Source organism: Acomys russatus, chromosome 21, assembly GCF_903995435.1.
Source record: "Acomys russatus chromosome 21, mAcoRus1.1, whole genome shotgun sequence".
In the NCBI taxonomy this organism is placed as follows: domain Eukaryota; kingdom Metazoa; phylum Chordata; class Mammalia; order Rodentia; family Muridae; genus Acomys; species Acomys russatus.
In genome coordinates this window covers 33,183,153-33,202,506 of record NC_067157.1, presented here as the reverse complement: position 1 = coordinate 33,202,506, position 19,354 = coordinate 33,183,153, and the positions used below count along the sequence as shown (strand labels likewise).

At 45.5% G+C, this 19,354-nt stretch overlaps 1 protein-coding gene across 1 annotated transcript in view; it reads left to right on the top strand.

The window, feature by feature from the left end:
* Positions 1 to 5,634, top strand: part of Map7 (microtubule associated protein 7) — a 116,054-nt gene extending 110,420 nt beyond the window's left edge. Inside the window, exons 16-18 of the mRNA XM_051164642.1 lie at positions 853 to 952; positions 3,192 to 3,415; positions 5,237 to 5,634. Coding sequence (XP_051020599.1) covers positions 853 to 952; positions 3,192 to 3,415; positions 5,237 to 5,247 — 335 coding nt within the window. The 3' untranslated portion in view covers positions 5,248 to 5,634. The remainder of the gene's footprint in view (positions 1 to 852; positions 953 to 3,191; positions 3,416 to 5,236) is intronic.
* The last annotated feature ends 13,720 nt before the right edge of the window (positions 5,635 to 19,354 follow it).

Here is a 19,354-nt window from a genome sequence, read left to right as displayed (position 1 = left end):
TTTTAAAAACAAATGTGGCTCAATTAAAAAAGTAGCCTTGGTGTCTGTACTCTTGTCTAGTCAGGATCAATCTCCTTTCTGTGTGTGATTCTTGGGGAGTAGATACCTCATTCTTAGTTCCTGACATCTGGTTCTCCGTGTCTGGGGACACGCATAGTGGGGGCATACGGACCCTTTCACACTATTGCTTTGCTTTGCTCAGAATTGAATCTTCAGCCTCATGTATCCGATCCGAATGTATCACCTCACCCACTCCCATCTCATAATGTGAGATTCCCAAGAGTGCTACTGCTAATACGGGCAGTCAAGGTTTCTAAGATTTGAGTCAGATGTCAGTAATGTTGCCTTAAGCTGGACTCTCAACATTGAGTAGCAAGCCAGGTGATGAAGTTGAGGACAGCAAACCGTGGGCTCCCATTCGCGACATCCACAGCTTCCTAAGTCTGACTGAGTTTATAAAATGCGCCTTCCTCTTCTCCAGTGATGTGCTCGGAATCCTTCAGTCAAAGCGTTCTGGGTTAGCCAGTCAAGCCAGCCAGCTTCCTGCTACCTCATCAGTTGATTTGGTTTCAGTATATACGTCCAGGACTTAGTACAAATGAAAATAATAGTAATGTCTGTTTCTGCCTTTCAGTCTGCTGAGCAGTAGGAGCTCGGCCCATATTAGCACACTTAGCTCTCACAGTCAGGCAGGTACCAACCGTTATCCAGGAAGGACTACAGTTTGACATGCCCAACATCCCACAGGTAGTTAAGTTGTACAATCAGTTCATGCATCCAAGCTCTGGTTCCTAGGGGTTTGGGATTGATGGTGGGATGGTTCTAACTGCCTGCTCCCCTTGCTGTGTACAGAGGTGTCTGCACTACCAAGTATGAACTCTCCAGGAAATGGGGACTCTGCAGACAGCCCACGTGGAGTGGCTTTACAACCGTCAAAAGTGACCACAGAGAGGTGAGTTAAGCAACTGAGGCCTCTCTTATTGTTATGTATATGGTGCAAAGCACTGCTGTGTCCACCCCACGTAGAATGCCAGTTTTAACAGGAAGGTTTGGTTTTCATTTGTCTCCTTAGTTTTTTGTAGAACTTGTAACTCTAAATAAGAAAAGGGAAACCTCTTCTTTCTTTACTCCTCATGGTGATGTTTGAGCCAGCCTCATTGGTGCAGGCTTGCAGTCCCTGCTTCCTGGATAAACACGGAAGGCAGGGTCAGGGTCGGGCTGCGGAGAGAGCTCAAAACAGCCGGGTACAGAGATGGAGAGGAAGGGGAAGGGGAGGCAACTCTTCCTCTGCTAAGAGTGCTTTGAATGCCAGTGTTTTTGATGTATCAGGAAGCTGGGTATGGTAACCCCAGGACTTAAGGAAACTGAGGCAGGAGATGATTGCCAAATGGAAGCTGGTCAGGACTACATAGCAAGAGTGGTTTGTGCCTATAATTCCAACACATAGGAAACTAAAGCAGCCGATCTCTGCTAATCTGAGTCTAGCCTGGGTTACAGAGTGAGACCCTGACTCAGCAACAAAGAAGAACACACAAAAGAAAGCAAAACAAAACAGCGGGGCACAGCGGCACACATTTGGAACCCCAGCACTTGGAAGACTGAGGCAGAAATGTCTGAAGCTCAAGGTTACCCTCGACTGCGTTTCGTTGAGTCCAGCCTGGCCCATGGATCGAGACCCTGTCTCAGAAAAAACAAAACAGAGACATACAGAGGCAAATGAGAATTAATTTACACTTTCACCAGCCATGCATGGGACTCCTCCCTACCCAGTGCATCCCTGTCAGGGTTCCTATTCAAGCCCTAGAGCCATTTGCCTCAGCCATCTTCCTTCTCTATAACAGATTCCCCACTAAAACATAGAATTTGGGGGCGGGGGTTTAGGGGGGCCTGGAGAGATGGCTCAGTGGTTAAGAGCACTGTCTGCCCTTCTAGAGGTCCTGAGTTCAATGCCCAGTACCCACATGGTTGCTCACAACACCTATACTCTCTGATGCCCTCTTCTGGCATGCAGGTGTACAAACAGTTAGAGCACTCATACATATAAAATAAAAAAATAAAATCTCTAAAAAAAAAAAAAAAAGAAAGAAAAAATGTGTGTGGGAGGATCCAGGGTCTCATACTGGTTGGCCTGGAACTCCCTATATAGACCAGGCTGGCCTCGTTTGCAGAGCTCCTCCTGCCTCTGCTTCCTAAGTGCTATGGTTGTAGTTATCTACCACCATGCCCAGACATACACAGAACTGAAAAGGGCGAGACCAGCAAGACGGCTCGGCAGGTAGAGGTGACTGTCACCAACCCTGATGACCTAAACTCCATCTTCAGGACCCACGTGTGGGAAGGAAGAACTGTTTCCTGTAGGTTGCCCTCTGACCCCTGCTTGCACACCATGCCATATGTATGTGTAGCCCACATGCAAATCAGTGGTAATTTAATTTCTCTTTAAGAATTGCAAGCCAGGCTTGGTGGTGCACACCTTTAATCCCAGGCAGAGGCAGGTGGATCACTGTAAGTTCAAAGTGAGCCTGTTCCATAGAGTGAGTTCAAGAGCAGCCAGAGTGATATAGAGACACCCTGTGTCAGAAAGAAAGGGAGAAAGAAAGAGAAAGAAGAACAGAAGGAAAGAAAAAAATTGAAGAACCAATGATAACCTTTTCCTGTTAGTAAGGATGTTTCATAACAAATTGTCCTATTTGATAAGTGTTATACTAAAAAGATTTTTTTGTTGTTGTTGTTTTTCGAGACAGGCTTTCTCTGTGTAGCCTTGGCCATCCTGGACTCACTTTGTAGACCAGGCTGGCCTCGAACTTACAGCGATCCGCCTGCCTCTGCCTCCCGAGTGCTGGAATTAAAGGTGTGCGCCACCACACCCGGCCAAAAGATTTTCTTTAAGATGCAAATTTGTCACAATTCCCCATTCCTATTTGTTAATAATGATGTGGTCAGTCAATGTTGTATCTTTACTTATTATATTTGGGGGAAACACATGTCGGGGCACACATGTGGGTCCTGGAAGCAAACTCGGGTTATCAGGGCTCACATCTTCTGCCAGCAAGTGCCTCCACCTGCTGGTCCAGCTCTGTGGCCCAGAGTTTCTGTTTCCTTTCAGAGTTACAAAGCTATTTAAAACTAATTGTTCTAAAAAATAAAATTAATTTGAACTCATTGTATTTTTGCCTCTTCACATCACCCAGTTCTCTGATTTTGGAAGAACAGCCAAATGAAAATGGAATGTCTGTACAAAATGAAAATTTTGAAGAAATTATAAACTTACCTGTTGGATCAAAAGCATCCAGATTAGATATCACCAATGACGAGAGCCCAGAAATTCCTTTGAAACCAATTTTGGCCTTTAGTGACGAAGGGACACTTGGGCCACTACCTCAGGTAGATGGTGTGCAAACACAGCAGACCGCAGGTGAGCTGGTTGTTGGCTTCCTTCTGTAGTCCTCAGAATGGTTGTTCTCTTCTTTGAGGGACCGAGTAAGCCACTGTATAAAAGACTGCATGAGTCGTCCTAAGCCCTCCCTGCCCTCCCTGCCCTCCCATTCAGGCTGCTGCAGCCAGAGAGCACCCACCAGCCCTGGCGAGCAGCATGGGGGGCGCCACGCATCAGACAAGCTTCATGTTGAAACACACTCCTCTGTAAGTGGCGCGCCTCTGGAAACAAAACCTGGGCTTTGTGCCTCTTCCCTGGGTCATCAGTACTTGAATACCGTCTTGAGTTCTCCTGATTTCTCTCTCATTTGGCTTTGGCCACCTCAGTTCCTGTGTTATAACTGTCTTTTTAAAATACAACACAACATAGTGAGGATGGCAGTAGTAAGAACTGCACACTAGGGTCTCCTGGAACCCAAGTGTCTCCCACTCATTGATAGTGACTGCTGAGCCTGCCTGTGCCTCCTCCTTACACAGTCCTCAGGACAAGCTACCCCCGAGTCTTCATGCGAAAAGAACAGTATCAAATTTTCCTAGTTCAGTGGTCATTGCCAACTCCATAGCACAATCCTAGCTATATCAGGAATCGGAATATCTCTATCCCTCTCCTTCTCCCCTCTCCCCTCTCCCCTCTCCCCTCTCCCCTCTCCTTCTTCCCTCTCCTCTCTCCCCTCTCTCTCTCCCTGTCCTCTGTCCCCTCTCCCCCTCTCCTCCCTTCTCATCCCTCCCTCTCCCTCTCCCCCTCTACCCTCTCCCTCATCCCCTCTCCCTCTCCTCCTCTCTCCTCCCCCTCTCCCTCTCTCCCCTCTCTCTCTCCTTCTCCTTCTCCCCTCTCCCTCTCCCCTCTCCCTCTCCTCCTCTCTCCCCTCTCCCTCTCCCCTCTCCTCTCCCTCTCTCTTCCCAGCAGATCACATTCACCAGTTCTTTATACTGTCCTTATGAAGAGAACTGGGCTCAATGCTGAAGTGGAGTCCATAGAGGACTGGGGTCAGACTGTTTGGCTGTGAAACCATATCGGCAGTTTAACCAATAGAGGCCCCTGCTGAGGCAGTCCCCAAATAAATGTACCTTCTTTTCTCCCTGAGGGTGAAATCCATTCTCTAGGCTGTAAAAATAATTGCATAGCCGACCCCCCCCCACCCCCCACCCCCCACCGCGGCCTGGCCTTGTGATTGCTAAGCCTTCGGAACCGTGCTGCCTAATGTTCTGTTGGGGATACCCGGCGGTGGCTAGTGATTCCAGATTTGTCACATCCTGGATTTACAAGAAGGAAAAAGAAAAGCGTCCAGCTGTTTTTCTGCCCCACTGCCCATGTTTGAAGTCATGGTTTACTGTCGCTTTCTCCAGGATGTGGTCCAGGTTCTGATTTTGAGTGATAGAGTGTTCCTTAGGGTGACCTCATATTAATAAGCACCCCTTCATGCTCCGTGGAAGCTTGGAACCCCAAGCCTTGAACACTGAGGGTACGAGACAAATGAATGTAATTTTCTTAAAAGGTTTTTGAATTGAAATTTCCAAAGCATGGTGTTTTTTAGTCACTGATATCCCCCAAGAGTTTTTCCTAGGAATTGCGGCCTTAACTTGAATATGCTGAGCCCCAACACGGTCTCTCGTTTTTTTGTTTCTTTGGGTTGTATTTTTGTGTTGCTGGCATTGAACCCAGAGCCTCACGCGTGCTAGGCATTCCAGCACCACAGTCGCATATTTTTACTATGATACTATATATTAAGGCACGGTGGTGTTCTGTGAGAGCCTCGAGGCATCTGCGTTAATCTGTTCTCTCTCATGTCTCCTCACGTAGAAGTTATATGAGCGTTCCCTCCGAAGAACCAAAGCAGACTAATGGAATTTCTACAACGAATGGAATTTCAGGCTGCAAAGGAGCACCTCCCTCAACTTTTCTATAGACTTCTTGACCATCATTTTGAAAGACTTATTAAAGCCAGCTAAAAACAACAGCCTGGGTCGCTTTTCTAATCATTGTCGCCAATTGAGAGAACTGCTCCTTTATCTTGACGCCCCAAGATGGCTTTTTCCAGAGTGCGCCTTCCTAGTAAATCAATATTTTTCTGCATTCTTAAAAAAAAAAAAAAAAAAAAAAGGAGCATTTGACTATAAAAAGAAATGGACTGACAAGGCATGATTTTTTTCACACTGATCTTTTCATTTTTAAACTTCAATATATAAAATTGGCAAAAGAAAAAAAAAAAGATAAAATAAAATACCTTTTACAATGTAATACTTGACAATGAGTACCTCTTTGCTCTCTAAGTAGAGTGAATGGGGGGAGGGGGTGAGTAAACCTGTTTGTTTAAATGTTACTGCAAAAAGCAGTTTGTAGCGCCAGAAGGGGGCCAGGTCAGCAGGCCCTGGTAAACACAGCTCGTCATGGGTATCCTGTGGCCCCTGCCACCACAGTCTTCTCAAGACTCCTCTTACAGAGCTATACTGACAAGTTTGAAAATGTGAAAACTTTTTATTCAGAGCAAGAATATAATTTGCTGTCCTCTTAATGTATTTATAAAAGGTTTTTTTTTCCCAAATAAATAAATTAGAACAATGTGGCAAAGCTGCAAATATGCACTAGTAGATGCACTCCATCTGCTGCCATGGGAGAACATATGATGATGCGGGGCTGTCTCTGAGGCAGGCCCCAAATGAAATGTACCTTCTTTTCTCCCCGAGGGTGAAATCTATCCTCTAGGCTGTAAAAATAATCACATAGCCCTGCCCCCCCCCCCCACCGCCACCGCGGCCTGGGGCCTGGCCTTGTGATAGAAGTTTGTATGTTGCTGCTGTCCCCAGTGATGGTGGGACTTAACTCTCTCTGCCTTACATGATCACAAAGGTTGCGGGGGTGGGGGATAAATATTTAATATTTCTTTAGATTAAAAATGAATTTGGTTCTGCTCGTTTCAGAGCAATGAAAAAATAAATAAATGATGGAATGTCACCTGTGGGTGGGACAAAGACCTCCATGGATGTCCTCAGTCCACGTGGCGTCCATAGGTTTTTCGTTCCTTTCGTCATTCTTCCCTCTTACTGCTGAGCCGAGCTGTACAAACTTGCACTTTCACTTGCTAATATAAATCCAAATTTATTTTCCCACTTAAGAGACAAGTAATGAGAAAAGGAGAAGGGCACGCTGAGAGGGAAATGGTTTTCTGTGGAGTGTTAATTAAAGATAAATTCCTACCATTATGATGTATGGTTTTATACAAAGAGCGACTGGTTAATCTACAATATGTAGTGAGAGACTATCCATCTATTGGATTATTTCCTTTAAATCCAAGCACATAATCTTTACCAACAGTTTGTAATTTGTTAAAAGCATTAATTTGTGGGGTTTCCCTGTTGTTTGGTTGGCTGTCCATGTACATCTAGATATTGTATTAAAAACTTCTGTTCAACAAAGTTGTTTTATTTCTTTAAATCTACCAAACATGAAACACCAATAAAATGTTTGTCATAACTTTACCTTAGGGTTTTAATATGTTATAAATTCTTTCTGGTAAATACAAGCACACACACAAACATCCATTTATCTTCAGTGGGTTAGGGTTTGGGTTTGGGTTAGGGTTAGGGTTCCATCTATGTGACGGGCTTATGTAAAATTCAAAATCACCATTGTGTTTTGTTCGAGTCATCTTTTCCTGTTTATATATTTGAGCTGATTACTCATTAACACACTGAAGCCTTTCTAGGTAATCAAGTTTTAATTAAAGGAGTCAGGTGGTGGTGGTGCATGCCTTTAATCCCAGCACTCGGGAGGCCGAGGCAGATGGATCTCTGTGAGTTCGAGGCTAGCCTGATCTACAAAGTGATTCCAGGACAGCCAAGGCTACACCGAGAAACCCTATCTTGAAAAACCAAAAAAAAAAAAAAAAAAAAGTTTCATTACCATTTTGTTAAGAGCCACATTGCCACTGTGCGTTTGAGCTCTGTAATAACTGGGATGCTTTCTGTTCAAGCGCTTAAGGACCTGTGTTTAGTTACTTACTCAAGAAAGCCTTTTGTAGACTGTAAGTGGAATGCCTGAGGATCAGATGTGACCCTTGCCATGGAATAGATTTGAGTGGCTCTTAGTTTGGTCATTCTCCAATCAGAAGTTCACTTAAAAAAGGAACCTCTGGCTACTACAGAAAGGTAAACCTCTATGTTTTTCCTGCATTTCCTCAGAGAAGCCAGCAGAGCCTCTGGGAGCTTGAGCAAGTCCCTCCCACGTCTGTAAGTGCTCCCACCAGCGCCTTCACTGAAAGACTCTCAGTGAGTTAGGCACCCTGGTTGAGCCCTGCAACAGCATCTTAAACCTGAGTGGAGGGAGGAAGAGAGTTGGGAGGTTCTGACTAAGTCATTAGCTTACCAGACCTGCTAGATTCTTAAATTTCATCTCAACCATTTTCTTGGCAACTGCTTCCCCTTCAAGCTGCAGTCACAGAGAGAAACTTCATAATATTCCTGAATGAACCAACGCTTGCTGTTGACATGGATGACAATGTGATGTTTCATATGCCATCTAAGGAACTCTCGGAGCAAAGTTACATTACATGTGCATCAATATGCACCACAGGTTTTTATGGTTTTCCGGGGGGTGGGGGATGTTATTTGATATGGGATATCATTCTGTAACCCAGACTCAGCTCTAAGCTCATCAGCCTCCTGCCTCAGCCTCCTGATCCTGGAATTACAGTGCGTTGCCACACCCAACTCACATTGCCAAGTTTTAAAAGTATCTCTTTTAAATGGCCTTACTGTTTAGCCCAGGCTGGCCTTGAACTCATGATAATCCTGCCTCAGCTTCTGAGGATGCTACTGCAGGCTCTGCCACTCCAACCCAAATCAGATTAGTGCATATTAAATTTAATAGTCACCAATAAGTTCACATATCTTTTTAAGAGGGGTTTTTTAAAAGATGTACTTATAAAAAAAAAAAGATTTACTTATTATTTATACAGTATTATGTCCACATCTGTGCCTGCCCTTCACAAGAAGGCACCAGATCTCATTACAAGTGATTATAAGCCACTGTGTGGTTGCTGGGAGTTGAACTTGGGACCTTTGGAAGAGCAGACGCTGCTCTTAACCTCCAAGCCATCTCTCCAGCCCAAGTTCACATATCGTAATGCAATGTTTCAAAAGATATCCTTAACTCGTCTGTTTGATGCTTGGGTCATATTTTCTGGCTAGCCCACTCTCGTGACTGTTCTCTATGAAAGAAGGTTCTGCTAGCCTCAGGTTTTCCGTTTCCCTTCCTCTGCCTCCTAGCCCCTTTTGTTTTTGTTTTCTGAGAAAGTTTTTCTGTGTAGCCCTGGCCTTCCTGGAACTCCCTCTATAGACCAGGCTGGCCTTGAGCTCAGAGATCCACCTTCCTCTGCCTCCCGAGTGCTGGCCTTAAAAGTGTGCACCACCAAACCCTGTCTAAAAAAAAAAAAAAAAAAAAAAAACTGTGCACCACTTAGGCTAGAGAAATGGCTCAGCAGCTAAGAGCTCTGGCTGCTATTCCAGACGACCCGGGTTCAGTTCCCAGCACCCACATGGCAGCCTACAAGTGTCTGTAACTCCAGTTCCAGGGGATCCGACAATCTCACTCAAACATACATGCAGGCAGAACACCAATGCACATAAAATAAAAATAAATCATTTTTATAAGTGTGTGCCACCACCCTCTTTTTTTTTATTTTTATTTTTTAACTGATGGAAATCAACTACTGTGCTAAACATTAAGTACACATGAGCTGTAAATACAGCCATTGGGTCATGTTAGCATAAGCATGCTTCTCAAAATTAACTTTCAAGAAACATTCCCAGTTTCCTCCCTCCTGCTTTTGTTATGAAAACTAAATTGCACTTAGATATACTCTAGGTTGGGCTTAGCAAAATGGCTCAGTCATTAAAGGCTAGGTTCACAACCAGAACATCAAGAAACAAGTCTAGATTGTCATTTCTTTACACCTGGTTGGCACCTTGCTGGTTTGGAGGAGACACTTCCAGGCATCAGGGGAAGTGGGAGAGGAGAGCATCATGTGACTGGAAAGACTATTTCATGTTGAGTGCAAGTAAACTACCTTGTCAGTTATTTCCTCGATGTGTGTGTTTGACAGATTTGACCATGGTCTTAGCAGTGGTAAATCCCTTCCCAATTAGTGCCAAGATTAAGAAAGCTAAGGAGAGATGTGACCGCTGTTTAAAAGTATACACTAAAGGAAGTAGCCAGGAAAGTCCTGTTTGAGTGATTGGCTCTCTGATGTTTTGCAGGACAGTAGAAGGAGAGAATCAGAAGAAAGTAGAAAGTAGAAAGAGCAAAATGACTAATAACTGAGCCTTGGTTCAGAGACCAGGTCTGTTGCTAATTAGCCAGACAGCTTGGTGAGTCCTTGGCTGGACTTTTCCCTCTAAATGGGAAGCTAATGCCCATCTCAGGGTTATGTTAGTGACTAGGGTTGAATGCTAAAGTCTTAGCACATGAGTGTTCGGTAGAGTGCTACGATGTGTTTGAAATGCATGAAAAAGATGTCCTTGGAAAGGCAGATTGGCAGGAAACCTAACTGGTGGGTGGGGATGTCACTGATGGGTGAGGATGTCACGCTTTTCCTGGTCTCTAACAGTATCCTTGAGTGCTGTAAGCATTTTTAATGAGATGCCCACTGTGGGCAGAGTTCCAGGTAAGCTGAGCAGAAAGGAAGCCATCCATTATACTGTTGTGTTTTATCTTCACCTTGACCTCAGCCTCTCCCAAGAATTAGCTACTTGTCATTTCTGTATATTTGAGGCATTTCCTGGCATCCGTTGACACACTTGCCCTGTTGACACCAGAGATGCTAACTGCTTTTCCAGAAGTCACCATCAGCCTTGGCCACTGGGGGCTCCTAGAGGAAGCTAGAGACATAAGTGGATCCCAGAGCATTCAGTGAGGGAAGGACAGAGTGTGTCTCTTCTGGTTTTATGTAGCAATCACTTTTCCTCCCTGTGTGGAGTTGCCTTTACCAGAAGATGCCAGAAGAGAGAGATTAGAAAAGAGCTGAGTCCCCTTCTTGGCTTGGGACAGCAGAGAGCGTTCTTGCTTGTCCATTGCTAACTATAACGTCCTCACCCTCAGAGTAGCTGGAAAAATGTCTCACCATTTCTTGGCTGGGCCTGCCCTTCATTTAGTTATGTTACCAATCACATGATCAGGGTATTAACTATTGGCAAAATTAAGGGGAACCAGATTTTCTGAGACAGGGTTTCTCTGTGTGGCCTTGGCCCAATAATCCAGGAGTCTAGGGAGCTAAGTGCCTTCCCGAGAGACATTTGACTATGCAGGGGTAGAGGCAGATGATGAATTCCTACCCACCTCAGGCTGGTTCAGGCTAGTTGCCACTCAGTTGTAGAAAGAGCAAATTGCTCTGGATGGATGGATGGATGGATGGATGGATGGGTGGATAGATGGATGGGTGGGTGGATGGGTGGGTGGGTAGATGGATGGATGGATGGATAGATGGATGGGTAGGTAGGTGGATAGATGGGTGGGTGGGTGGGTGGGTGGATGGATGGATGGATGGATGGATGGATGGGTAGATGGATGCATGGGTGGATGAGTGGATGGGTGGGTGGCACCCCCTGGCCCTGAGATTCTGCAGAACACACTTCTCAGCTGCTTTCTAGAAACTGATTCATTTAGTGTGGTGGTGAGGAGCCTGAAGTTGTATATCTTAGCAATCATCCCAAGTGATTCTTAAAATATAGCCTCTCTCAGGCAAGTGGATCTCTGTGAGTTCGAGGCCAGCCTGGTCTACAAAGTGAGTCCAGGACTGCCAAGGCTACACAGAGAAACCCTGTCTCAAAAAACCAAAAAAAAAAAAAAAAAAAAAAAAAAAAACCACACACACATATCTCTCAGGGTGGGGTGCTTGGGTGCATGCTCCCGTGTGGTGTGTGTGTGTGTGTGTGTGTGTGTGTGTGTACGTGTACTCATGTCTGCGATGTTCCTATACTCTCTGTGTGTGGGTGTGGTATAGGTGTGGTGTGTAGGTGTGGTATGTGGGTGTGGTGTATGTGCATATGTGTAGTGTGTGTACTCAGATGTGTGATGTTCATATATCAGTGTGTGTGGTGATGGTGTGTGGGTGGGTGGTGTGAGATGTGTGTATGTGTACTCAAATGTGTGATATTCATTTACGTGGGTGGGTGGGTGGGCCGGTGGATGAGTGTAGTATGTGTGCGGGTGTGTGTGTGTGTGTGTGTGTGTGTGTGTGTGTGTGTGTGTGAGATGCCTCCACCAGTGATGAGTTGAAGTGACATAAAGGCCCTTTGACCCATGTGTCAGCTGTGTTTGATCCACAGTAGCCCTCCTGAAGCTGAAAGCTGTCAGCTACTGTCTTAGAAGGAAACTTGGAAGTGCTTCTGTGTTTAATAGTGACCCTATGGCTACCTGAAGTGAGCCCCAGTTGTGCCTCTCCCTTGCGGTAAACATTAATAGGACTCAGTTACTCTTCAAAGGGCCCCTGGACACAGATTAGATCTTCAAGCCACCAGAGCCCCTGCCTGGTTCCCACAGCACTGGCTTGTTCATATCTCTACTCAGCAGATCTCTGACCAGACCAGGATACACTTTGTCCTCAAGACTTAAAAGAACCACCAGACCGTGAGAGCCATTTGTAGCCTCACTACACACCAGCAGGGACAGCTGCAAACTAAAGTTGCTTCAGGCATTCTTTCCTAAAATCACAGAGATAGCGCTCGTCAGCTCTGTCCCTGTCAAAGGCCGGCTGAGGGCCCAATGCCGAGGGACCCTCTCCCTACCTCCATCTCTGACAATGCAATTCCCCATCATCCTGTAGCTCACACTGTTTCCCGGAGCTCCCTGGTCCTCTATTGATAATGCCATCATTACTCACTCCCCAGATGGAAGTGACAAGGGTGCCATAACAAAGCCAGCACTGAGCTGGCAGGCAGGCAGGGGCTTTTGTGTTGGGTGTGTGTACACTCTGAGCTGCGGCTCTTGAGGCTGAGGAGATCTGCCTGTCTCACAGCCTGGAAATAACAATAAAAGAGAGAAAGCTTGGGCAACTTCACAAGATATTTAAAAACATACGTGGTACAATAAGGCCGTGAGAACAGGACCCTTCGTTATGCTTCTTAAAGCCAAATAACCTAGAAAGGATCTAATGTTAAACTCAAACTACATTGATAACACTAAACTCTGCCAAAAACTGTTCTCTTTCTCTATTTTTTTTTTGGGGGAGTGTAGGGGCATTGTGCAGGGATAATTGAGGGAAGTTCAGACACAGGCTTTGTCTTTACCTCTGCCTCCTGAGTGCTGGGATTAAAGGTGTGACACCACTCCCTGCCTTCTTTCCATTTCATATCTCCAGATTATTTTTCTGTTGATCATAACGAGGATGGTTAAGTTTAAGCAGAGTCAGCAGCCATATGCATGTAACAATGACCATCTCTGTTAAGGGCATACTCTGGCCAGGCCTGGGCACGAAGGGGAGAAGGTGGGTTAAGGGAAGGGGTGGGGAGTCTTGCTTTAATCCTCCCCAAACCTAGTAAAGGTAAATCTCATTATTCATAATTCAGAGATGAAGAAATAGAAGGCTTTAGGCAGCCATATGAGGCCAGTGCTGGAGCTGGCTCTGGGAGCCTGTGTCCCTCTTACCAAACACAGCCAAAGGACGGAGACACGAACCTCCACAACTAATGACACTATCCTGCTGAAAGAAGGATGGATAAAAATTGATTTGAGAACTGAAACACCCAGGAGAGTTGGACGTCGGTTCCCACCTTAGCCCTGAGGTAATATAATGAATAAAGCCACAGGAAAAAAAAAAAATCAGTGGTCATGGGCTATAAATATTAACTTGTCTCCCCATTTTGTTCTCCTTGCTGTTACCGCGGAGGCATAGCTCCTCAATTTATCTGGAATTCAAACCACCCAGGGGATATGACTGCAAGCTTTGAGAGGGGCCCAGTAGGGACAGATACTGTGCAAAAGCTTTAGGCCCTTCCATTTGTTTCCTTTTCTTCTTTTCTCTCTCTCTCCCTCCCTCCCTCCCTCCCTTCCTTCCTCTCTCTCTCTCTCTCTCTCTCTCTGTCTCGCTCTCTTCTCCCTCCCTCCCTCTCTTTGTCTCTGTCTCTCTCTGTCTCCCTCTCTTTCCCTCTCTCTCCCTCTCTCTGTCTCTGTCTCTCTGTGTCTCTCTGTCTCTCTCCCTGTCTCTGTCTCTCTCTGTCTCTGTCTCTGTCTCTCCCTCCCTCCCTCTCTGTCTCTGTCTCTCTCTGTCTCCCTCTCTTTTCCTCTGTCTCTGTCTCTCTGTGTCTCTCTGTCTCTCTCCCTGTCTCTGTCTCTGTCTGTCTCTATCTCTCTCTCTCCCTCCTCTCTCTGTCTCTCTGTCTTTCTCTCCGTCTGTCTGTCTCTCTCTCTCTCTCTCTCTCTCTCTCTCTCTCTCTCTCTCTCTCTCTCTTGTTCTCCCTTCTCTATGTTCTTAGAAGATGAATGGCGTGGACCTTGTAACAAGATACAGATTTCATAAAATGGTCCTTCATTTGCAGGCACTCTCTAGGTAGAAAGAAAGAGCCCTCTATGGTGATGGGGCGTTTCTGGCTCGCAGCAGCAGCAACAGCAGCAGCAGCCGCTACCTTGCCCAGAGCAATTCCCTGAGGACTGGGATCTGTCTACAGACGTGGCAGGCATCACCTATACCCACTGGGACTAATCAGATACTTCCTATTATGTAGCCTAAGCTGCCCTCTAGCTCACAGCAATCCTCCTGCACCAACCTTCTAGGTGTTGAAATTAAAGAAATAAGCTACTACACCTGACTAATTTAAGTTTTTATGCTTATATTTTACATTGAGATATATCTGTCTCCTATAGGCAACAAAGATGCAGAAATCACCTTAATAAAAAGCATGGTGCTTTAATGTGCCCCAAGTGGGGGTCTCCCAAAATGCCTAGTCTGGCACTATTTTCTTCCTTGTTTCTCATGATATGTGTTGAAAACAAATAACTAGAACATCAACAAATGCAAACAAACAAAAGCCTTCGTCCATGATGGGGCCATCACGACAGCTACTGAGTGATGATAGCTAAAGCCTGAAGACAACCTGAGTTCATCCCTAAGACCTACCCGGTAGAAGGGATGAACCAACTCCCAGTTGCCCTCTGACCTCTTGCCCTCTGACCTCCACATTTGCCTGTTGCTTGCACAGGCACACAAACACCCACCACTAAATACAGAAATATCATTTTAAGCTCCAATGCCCATCAAAATATTACTCCTCAGTTTTCCAGACTGGAGATATCCAGGGTGAGGATTGGTGGGGTTTTCATTCCTGAGCTTGAGCAAGCTCAGGGATTGGTGGGTTTCTGTTTCTTGGCCTTGGGGCCAAGTTGGGGTAAGGGTGTTCTTTTTCCTTTGGCCCTTTGACCCTACGCCATCCCTGGGCGAGTGGTTCTGGGTGCTATATAAACCAGGCTGAGCTGGACATGGGGAGCAAGCCAGTAAGCAGCACCCTCCATGGCCTCTGCATCAGCTCCTGCCTCCAGGATCCTGCCCTGTTTGAGCGCCTGTCCTGACTTCCTTTGGTGATGAACAGTAATGTAGAAGTGTAAGGTGAATAAACTTTTTCCTCCCATGTTGCTTTGATCATGGTGATTTGTCACAGGAATAGAAACCCCAAGACATTAGGTATCAGAAATATAAAACACATAGTGGCTCAAGATAGTAAGTGGTTCTTCTGTACACTAGAAGCAGGCGTGTTTAAATTATGACTTTAGAACTAGAGTTTCACCTAATATAAGTGCCTGAAAAACAGGATCAGAAGTGAACCTAGCAGGCAGGCAGTGGGGGCACACACCTTTAATCTCAGCGCTCAGGAGGCAGAGGCAGGTGGATCTCTGTGAGTTCAAGGCCAGCCTGGTCTACAAAGCAAGTCCAGGACAGCCAAGGCTACATAGAGAAACCCTGTCTCGAAAAACAAAACAAAAAAGCAAACCTAGCACGCCTTCCCTGGAGGAAAGAGAGCTCTGCCTATTCTGGAAAGCTCCACCGACTCTGGGATTTTTTCCATAGCAGCTCTGCTGGCTGGAAGGAATCTCAGGTTGACAGAGCGGCCTGGCACCCACTGTTCACTGCCCTGCTCCTCCCTCACACGTTCAGATCCCGCCTCCTGCCCCTCTCTCTGAGGCCTAGTTCTACTCAAGGCCACAGAAAATGGGATCGCAGGAATGACAGTTGGGAGAGAAACGGCTTTCCAGCCTTTACTTTAACACCAGGGATTTTCTGAACACAGTGTGTCATCTTGGGAATGCTGTATGTCCTCGCTGTGGCTTTTTCTACACTGGGATTTGTCCTCTAGAAAACGTACTACAGAAAGCAGAGGAGAGAGCAGAGGGTATTAGTGTGTCATGTTATTCAAGCTTTTAATTGAAATAAAAAGCAGTCAAGTGTGTGAGTGTATCCATCTTCTCTCTCTCTCTCTCTCTCTCTCTCTCTCTCTCTCTCTCTCTCTCTCTCTCTCTCTCTCTCTCTCTCTCTCTCTCATTTGCTATTGTTTAATTAAACAAGGTCTCACAGTAGAAGTGGGTTTGCTTGGTACTTGCTCTGTAGGCCAGACTAGACACAAATCCATGCTCCTTTTTCCTTAGACTGCTGAGTACTGGGATTCCAGGCATTTGTCAACACAGCCCCAAAGTGTCTGTTTTTCAAAGACTAAACTTGTGCTATTCAATGGACCCATGGGACAACAGTTTCATGATGGTCACTAACAAATCCCCAAGTCCCAAAAGGCAGGTCAGGTATGAGTGATAACACTTTTTTCCTTCTGGTTTTCTGAGACAGGGTTTCTCTGTGTAGCCTTGACTGTCCTGGACTTGCTTTGTAGACTAGGCTGGCCTTGAACTCACAGCGATCCGCCTGCCTCTGCCTCCCGAGTGCTGGGATTACAGGTGGCGCCACCACACCGGCTGATAACACTTCTCAGCAGTCCTATAAGGAGGATTTGTTGTCACTTAAAGTATATTTTGTTTTCTTTCTTATTTAAGACTTATTATTGTTTTATGTTTTGCCTGATTAAATGTAAGGGCATTGTGTGTGTCCATGTGCCTGGTGCCCCAAAGACCAGAAGAGGGCACCAGATCCCCTAAAACTGGAGTTACAGGTGGTTGTGAGCTGCCATGCGAGTTGCTAGAAACCAAACCAGGTCTTCTGGAGAAGCAGCCACTTCTCAGGGCACCTTGTCTTATCTTTTTAAAAGATTTGTCTCTATTACTTTTAGTTATGTGTACGTGTGTGGGTATGTGCACCTCTGGAGGGGTAGCTACAGGTGGAGAGATGTGGGTATCAAACCATGGTCACACACATGCCAATTGGCTCTCGGACCTCTGCATTTCCCTAAGAGCTTACAATTCAATGGCTTTGCTAAATGACCTTCATCCTACTGAGTTTGCCTTGCCCGGACTAATGCAAAGGAAAATCCTTTTTCTCTGTGTAACCACTTCACTAAAAATGCACTATTTGTTGACAGAGAATCTTGACACAAAATTGAGAAGAATTTCTCTGTTTATGACACTGTATCTTCTTCTGGCTCACAGAAATAGCATAGCGCTTCATTTATTGAAACTTTCCTTAATTTCTCTCACAGTGTTATAGTTTCCTGTCTAGAAGTTTCATACATTTTTCTTTACATTGTTAGATCTTTATTACTTATTTGTTTATTTATTTAGTTTTGTTTGGTTTGGGTTTTGTTTTGTTTTTTCCGAGACAAGGTTTCTCTGTGTAGCCTTAGCTGTCCTGGACTCTCTTTGTAGACCAGGCTGGCCTCAGTCTCACAGAAATCCACCTGTGTCTGACTCTTGAGTGCTGGGATTAAAGGCATGTACCACCACTGCCAGGCTATTTATTTATTCGGTTTGTTTGTTTAGTTTTTCTTTTTTGTTTGTTTGTTTTGTTTTTCAAGGCAGGGTTTCTCTCTGTAACTTTTCTGGCTGTCCTGAACCTCACTTGGTAGACTAGGCTGGCTTTGAATCATTATTTCTTAATATCATTATAAATAGTTTCTTTTTCATATTTAATTTTCCAGCAGGACAGAGTCAGGCGGATCACTGTGAGTTCTAGGCCAGCTAGGTTTACAGAGTAAGTCCAGGACAGGGCTACACAGAGAAACTCTGTCTCAAAAAACTAGAACCAAAAACCAGGGTTGGGCAGATGGCTCAGTGGATAATGGAGTTTGCCTCGAGCCTGTTGCCCGGCTAGGAGGGGCAAACTCCAGGCTCAGTTTGAAGCCCTACCTCAATAAAAAGTGGAGGATGGTAGAGGAAGGCACTGACATCAGCTTTGGGCCTCTACATACCCACGCACTGAAGCAAGCATGTGCTCATATGCACATACACGCACGCACGCACGCACACATGCTCGCAACCCTGTAACCCAGCATTCGGGAGGTTGAAGGCAGGAGGACTTAGAATTTGAGTGATTCTGAGATGCACAGTAAGATTCTATCTCAAAACGAAAACAACTAATAGAACACCTGTACTGTATTGTATAATAATTAGTCTCTGGTAAGTGGAAATAATTGCTGAGGGAGCAGAATGGGACTCTGGGTAGTTAATCTGGTTTTCTTTTTAAAAATGGCATAAAAGGAGTGTAGTATTCTAACCAGCAGATACGATATCCTGACGTGATAAGTTTTACTGTTTGTGTCGATATTAATTGCCAGTTATGAGAATGGCAATTGGATTTATAAAGAAAAACAAACAAAACAAACCTAATCAAGCAGCTCTGCAATATCCACACATGTCCAGTAGGTGGAGACAGTGAGCCACCAGGACAACAGCGGGTTTTCAGCGGCTGAGGTTCCACAGCACCACCTCGCAGCCCTCCCCGGCAGATGCTATCCTAGCTGAAGCCAGACCGGGTAAGGGCGTCTGGCCCCCTTCCCCTTGATTTTTATCTAAAGGGGTGCAATGCTCAGGTAGGGGACGGGGGCGGGGGCGGGGCTCTTGAGCTTCCCACGACTGGCAATGATAGGATTCATTTCAAGCAACTGAACTCAGAGGCTGTAATGGATGAGCAGACAGGTGAATATTGTGCAGTTATCTTCGCCTCCTCTGGCTGCTGTGGCTTAAATAACAGCAGTGTCTGGGCGAGAGGAAGGTAGGATCAGGCGCCACCTGATACAGGCCTTGTTCGGGCTTCATTCCTGTCCCACAGGGGGTCACCTTCTTGTACTCACCGCACTGTTCTTGTCCACCTGAGAAGGAAGGCAAGTTTATTGACAGGCCCCTTAGCCTTGTCGCAGTCATCTCCTCACAGGTGTCTCTGCGATCAACAGTGTAATTTCTGTAAAAGTAGAAACAAATGAACGAAACTGGAGGTAAATGCCGGGAAGACCTGAGCCACCTATGGACACTGGCATTGTGCCTCTAACGTTGTAATTGCTTTAATTCCTCTTCTGTTTGTGTCTTGTGACAGGGTCTCCACATGTATCCCTGCATCGTCTAGAACTAGCTGAGCAGCCTAGGCTGGTCTCAAATTAGGGGCAATTCTTTGGCCTCAGCCTCCCAAGTGCTGGAGTTACAAGGACGGCCCACCACACCCAGCTGGTTAATTCCGTTTAAGTGCCCGCTCACTTCTCTGGATTCTACTATCACAAACAGAGATAGTTGCAGTGTCAGTGTCAGTAATAGTGCAGAGCCACATTAGTAGTGATAACAGCAGTAATTAACTCATAACGAGGGCTTGCTGAGTGCCAAATGCTAGTCTAACAGCATTAGATGGGTTGTCTCACTCGTATGTTTGAATTCAGAACGTCTTGGAATTTAGTAAGGCAGCACCTGCCATGTGAAATGTAATCCACAGAAGCAAGATCTCAGTAACAACTTATGGCAAATTCACACATTTATAATGAAACACATCACTGTAGCAAATCACATAGTTTA